Here is a 6000-nt window from a genome sequence, read left to right as displayed (position 1 = left end):
AGAGATTGTGGAAGGCTCAGTGGATTCTCTTAACAGGTTTTCTATAAGTAAAGATACTTTCTGATTTGTTACACTTTTTAAAAAGCATGCAATATTATTTCCAAAGAGAAATAAGTTTTGACAATAAAAAAAATCTACACAGAAGCCAAACATCCATCCAGTCTTATTATTTTAAATTCATATGTTTTCACTTGTTTTGATTGATAAATTGAAGTCATTTCAAGATAAGGCTAACGTTAATACATTCCCCACTCCAGAGCCCAGTGAATAAATTTAGACAAATTCATTTGCTCCCCTTTTCTTACAACTTCCTTTTCTGAGAGGAGAGGAATAAAGTCAAATAATTACCAGAGTACATTTTGCGATGCACTGTCTTTGTCTTTTATTTTAATTATCAATTTACAAGATTAGCTGTTGCAATGGTTCTCCCAGTCATTCATTAGTGCAAATTAATAAAGTGTTTCTGTTGTACTGAACTTAGTTCTCCACTCTTAGACAACTCACTTTTTCTTTTCCCTCATTGACACTTTTTAAAGTTCTTTTCCATATAAACTAACATGAATAATTCAGGTAATTTCCAAATTTCATTACTTTTCTGCATATCTTAGGAAAACAGTTTTGATGTTTTTCACATTTGTTGTGAAGAGCAATCTAAGATATTTAAACCATTTTGATATGTTTAGGGCAACTAACAAGATAGACTGGAGGTCTGTTAGTTCAGTGCTTTTATCAAAGCATTCACAGGTTAATATCTATGAATAACAAAGTGTAACAATATGTAGAAAAATAAGATTTGGCAGGATTCAACTGCTATATTGAGAAAATGAAAGCAAATATAGCAGTCATTCTGCATTTACAGTTTTTGCAGTTCGATATGTTACAGAAATGTTAATTCTAGGAAATCTGTTTCATGTGTGTACAAAACTGTATAAGTTAAATTTAATGGAATTTACAGTGAATATTGAAAGCATGATACAAATGCAAATTTTAAAATGTTACTCTAAGGAAGCACAATTTGCTAAAAGTAGCATTTAATAATTCACATTGGTAAGTTTTAGAACTCATTACACATCTTTGCAGCTCAATACTGCTAAAACAATTAAAATGGTTTCTATATATTGTGCACTTATGACAAATAAGCCTTGGCCTATACAAAAGAATAAAATTTAGAGATGCTTAATTAGGAGCATCTGGATCTTTTCAGGAACTTAAAAAAGGGATGAGAATATTTTAACACTAACAGAAAATTAGTTCATTTGTGCAAAGCTTATGTAACTGTGTTTCCATTTGGCTTATCTAGATCCATAGCCAAAATGAGCAGCGCAGTTCACATTACCTTTTATATCCTCCTAAATCTCAAATTAGTTTATCCTATGAAACTGAAGTATATCACCGATATCTTTTCAAACACCTTTAAGATACCAGACCAGGAGAGAATATGTAAGAATCTTTTATTTTTTTTTCCTTGAAGATTACCTACTGTCCTCTTGGAAATAACCCAAGGTATATGTAAACAATTTTCAATGCTGCTCAATGAGTTAGAATAGTCTGTTCAGCTTCTACAGTAAGTCAGAACAGTGGCACCAATGTCTTAACATTAATCACATTCCTCTTATTGTACATTACTTGTGCAAGTAATAAAGGCTTTAACTCATGACTTTGGCTACACAGACGTAGCAGAGAGGGTTATCAGCTAGTACAGTTCTTTAAAATTAAGCTGACAGAATATCACATTCCATCATTTCAAAAAGCCAGCAGCATTTTTCTACATAGTGAGGATACGTTTGGCCTAAGCCTTTAACACCTTTTATAACAGCCATGCATTAGAAATAACCTTGGAGATATTGCATAAGTGAGAAGAACACAGTCTGCGCATATTCTGACCAAAGCCAAGGAAGAAATTCCTGACTCCTCTGAATGGCTGTGACGTTTTGTAAGTTTTTAAGCTCTATAAAACTAGAGCTCATTAGTGTGTATTTATATACACAAATATATTTTTAAATAAAGTCTTTTTCTGCTTCATTTTTACTCTGCCAAGTCTCTGAAGGGGAAAATAAATAAAGTAGAGAAGGTTGAACTGTTTTGCATATCTTTGTGGAAGAACGGAGAACATATATATTTTAGAGTTCCAGAAAAATCACTGTACAGAAGAAACAGCTTATATACAACTATCTGTGCAATTTAGTTGCTCCGGCCTGTCTGTCCAAAAAAAGAAAAGAAGAAAAAGCCAGCATCACTTTGATTAGAATTTGCTTTTACTCTTGTCCAAATCCTTCCGTCTCCTCAATTGCAAAAAGCAGTTTCTCTTTTAGCTGTTCATAGCTTTTGTAAGGCGGCAGATCCAACCGATTAAAGCTAGAGAGAGAGAGAGAAAAAATCAGACCATCTATTTTCCCATTTCATAAACCTTTCACAGGTTTATCTTTGCAAATGGGACCCTCCAACCCTTCCCTGCTTGATAGCACCCTTTTGGCACTGCGCACAAGAAACAGGTCAAGTATTAAGCTGCTCAATTCTTCCCCTGCTCCTTTCCACATTCCAATCCCCACCAACTGCTAGGCTATTAGAACCTTAATTCCCCCTCCCTGGCAGTTGCCTTCACTTCCTTGTGCAACCACGAGGGTATAAAATTGCTAAAAATCACCAGTTACATTGTGCTTCTGCATTTTTACCACCCCCTCCCCCCCCAAAAAAGTATCTTGTTTTCAAGAGTCTTGCTTGAGTCTGTTATTCCTCTGGGATACCTCAACATTGGCATTTGCATCTGTCCAGGCTGCAGTCCATTTGATATATTTGCCAATTCAGTTTCAAGCAAATACTTCCAAGTGCATCCATCCACCCACACCCGTGTGTAGCATACACATATTTGAGCAAGTGTAGTATCACACTGGCCAGTATTCAGAAGAATAGAATGTGCACACACCATGTTGAAGCTTTGAAGAACCATATAGCATCATGAGCACGGAACAGAGTGAGTGAGTTTTGATGCTGTGCTCTGTCTCCAGAAGTGCCTGCATATGTCCTTGAGAGTCAGGAGATATTCAGATGATACAAGGCACTTCTGGAGGCGGAGCAAAGCATTAAAATCCCCCACCGCCTGGTGGGTACAGCAGTAGGTCTTCCTGGCATGACCATGCTCCATTGCGCTAGATGTATTGTTCCTAGGTAATATTTCCAAACTCGGTCCATTCCCCAATTCAAGAGACAGACCACAAACAGAACTGAGGAAGAAAAATCTTATATTTTCAATGTATTACATTATGCATTAATAGACTAATGCTACATTTTCTCAATATGACAAAAATATAAAAGAGAGACTTAACAATGGTCTCTAAAAGGATGTTGAACATCTCTCCACATGGAGAAGATGTGGAGTTGCTGCCTATAGTAAGGCCTGAATGTGCGTTCCCAGTTATAGCCAGAGCTATAGCTGGCTTCATCCCAGAGGATATGCAGGTCCCCCCACATGAACAGATTTTCAAAATCTGAACCAGCCCTCACATACTATAGTGTTTATTCAGTATCTCAAGAGCACCTGGTGCCAGCCGTCCACAAATGTTATTCTGTGGGTTTAACTTTGTGCTCTGTTTTTAATGGTGTTTTAAATGGTTTTTCAAGAATCAGAACTCTTTTCTGCCATCTACTCAGATGCAATTTTTCAAGCTAGATGAGAAACTCCCTGCTCGCAGGGTTTGGAAAAGCTGTTCTTGGGGTTATTTTAAAAATCAGGATTCCTTGTACAACCACATTTTTAGAACACCAGAGCCTTCATTTAGGGTTCTCAAAATGGCCCAGTACATTTTCACAAGCAGCTGCCTCTGCACACTCGTGTTCTCCCTCTAAGATGCTGTTTTAAGGATGGGCTGATGCTGGCGGAATATTTACTTTCACCCACAAAAGGTCATTTGAGGAGGAAAGGGGAGAGGGAAGGAGGACCCAATGTCATCTCATTCTCAGCGTGTGTTAGGGAAGTTTTGCTCCTCCTCAGATGCATTCCTGATTGCAGTCAGTTTACTTTCACCCCTGGAAATAAACTGGCTGAATTTAGAATGTAGTGGAACTGGAAGCTAAACTTGCCAGTCCCCAAAATGCATGCTCAGTTCAGACGATCAAACACAAAAGTCGGTTAGACTGAAAAATTGCGCTTCCCATCTCCCCTTCCACACCGAGCTAAATCAAACACTTCCTGTTTGATTTAAGCTAGAATTTCCTGAGATAATACTAACAAAAAGGATTTGAACCTAATAAATTAGGATCAAATAATGGTTTGCCATTTTGGTTAATCTGAACCAAACTACTGTCAAAGGAAAGAAATGATACTGCCTCCAGTCATCTCCCTACCCTATCTTCCCATGAAGTGCTTTTCTTAATGGCATAAACAAACAGCAGCTTTTAACTTCACTGTGAAAAAACAGTAGTGCACATGCACCCTCTAGAGGACAGGAGGGCAAACAGAACAAGCTGACCAAAGGTTAAAGCAATTCTGTTGTAACAACTCACCATGTATGACTTCTTGGTAACCATGTTTCTTTGCCAACTTTTTCAACGCAGAATTTCTGAGGACCATTGCTTCCTGAATAAAAAAGATTCACATATTTTTGAGATAATTGTGTAGAAATATATAAAGCAGGGGCTGTTAAGATATAAATTACAGCAATACGCTTACCCATGAGCTCAGCAAATCCTCCTAGTGGTAATCTGCAAGTACCAGTGACAAACTGCATCAGTCGCATACGGACTTCATTGTCAGCTTCTTTTATGAACTAAGAGTAGAAAATGAAATGGTTTACTTCTTTACTTTGAAATGTAGACTAATTAAGAGTTAGAGGCAGTCAGATAAAAGGGTAACAAAAATTGCTTGTGATTTGAACAGAGAGCACACACCTACACTATTTGAGGAGCTCTAGAAAACATACCCATTGTGGGGGGAGGAGTTCTAGAAAAACATATTCCCACTGTAGGACTTCACAGAAGCCCAAGTAAACCATTGGTTTATTTCTAAAATAAAAATGCAAGACGTCTGATTTTTGCAACAAGTAAATATATCGTACCTGCCAAAACCATATTATTTGCTTGCTATTCCTTGTATAATGACGATAAACAGTATTCCTCTGCCAGTCTGCTAAGTCAACCTCCTGCATGCCACAGAGCATAACCTGGAAAAAATCCATAAGGTTTAGAAGAATAGTGGCCTCTAGTATTGAATGTGTAGTTAAACATTTTCTAATAAACTGTGTTGCAGCACATTTTGAGTTCTGCTTGCTTGTTTCTGCATCAGTTGAACGTGTACGTTGTATTGTTTTTTGCTTTCTTCCTGTACAGCTAACCACCTCATACCATGATTTTAGAATCTCACCTCCAGCTCCTTTTCGTCAAAATACTGTAGCCACTGAAGGGGAACAACTTCATTAAATCCATCAAGGAAAGCTTTGGTCTGTTCTCGTACTCCTCGGGAAAACCGCCACTCTGCCATAAGACTGAAACAGGTAAGAGAAAGAGGAATACTTTATTTTAAAACATGATGCAGCTTCTTACTCTGTTATATCAATTTCACATTTGTATACATTTCAAACTCCAGAATAATATAAAGGTAAAGTGTGCCATCAAGTTGATTTCGACTCCTGGCAACCACAGAGCCCTGTGGTTTTCTTTGGTAGAATACAGGAGGGGTTTACCAATGCCTCCTCCCATGCAGTCTGAGGAGATGCCTTTCAGGATCTTCCTATATCGCTGCTGCCTGATATAGGTTTTTCCCATAGTCTGGGAAACATACCAGCGGGGATTCAAACCGGCAACCTTCTGCTTGTTAGTACCTTGATCTTTAGATGTTGCTGTCCAAATGCATCATATGCATTACTGCTAGTTTGCAATGTGAGCTTTCACAATGAAAACACTTTGAAGACATGGACACTAGTAATCCATCACAAAATTAGGCCTATCTAAAAAAAACCCTGACAGTCAAACTAATGCATTTTGCACATGCAGTGGGGGACGGGTGAT

General features: G+C 37.8%; 1 protein-coding gene across 4 annotated transcripts in view; it reads right to left on the bottom strand.

Moving 5' to 3' along the window:
* Nucleotides 1-367: 367 nt before the first annotated feature.
* WWP1 (WW domain containing E3 ubiquitin protein ligase 1) overlaps nucleotides 368-6000 on the bottom strand; it is a 91799-nt gene continuing 86166 nt past the window's right edge. For all 4 annotated transcript variants that reach the window (XM_053245135.1, XM_053245133.1, XM_053245137.1 and 1 more), the window contains exons 20-24: nucleotides 5357-5477; nucleotides 5052-5156; nucleotides 4667-4763; nucleotides 4501-4573; nucleotides 368-2355 (exon numbers count right to left, since the gene is read on the bottom strand). In XM_053245135.1, coding sequence (XP_053101110.1) covers nucleotides 2256-2355; nucleotides 4501-4573; nucleotides 4667-4763; nucleotides 5052-5156; nucleotides 5357-5477 — 496 coding nt within the window. In that variant the 3' untranslated portion in view covers nucleotides 368-2255. The remainder of the gene's footprint in view (nucleotides 2356-4500; nucleotides 4574-4666; nucleotides 4764-5051; nucleotides 5157-5356; nucleotides 5478-6000) is intronic.

This window comes from Hemicordylus capensis, chromosome 4 (assembly GCF_027244095.1).
Source record: "Hemicordylus capensis ecotype Gifberg chromosome 4, rHemCap1.1.pri, whole genome shotgun sequence".
NCBI classification, from domain to species: domain Eukaryota; kingdom Metazoa; phylum Chordata; class Lepidosauria; order Squamata; family Cordylidae; genus Hemicordylus; species Hemicordylus capensis.
This window is presented reverse-complemented; position numbering and strand designations above follow the sequence as displayed.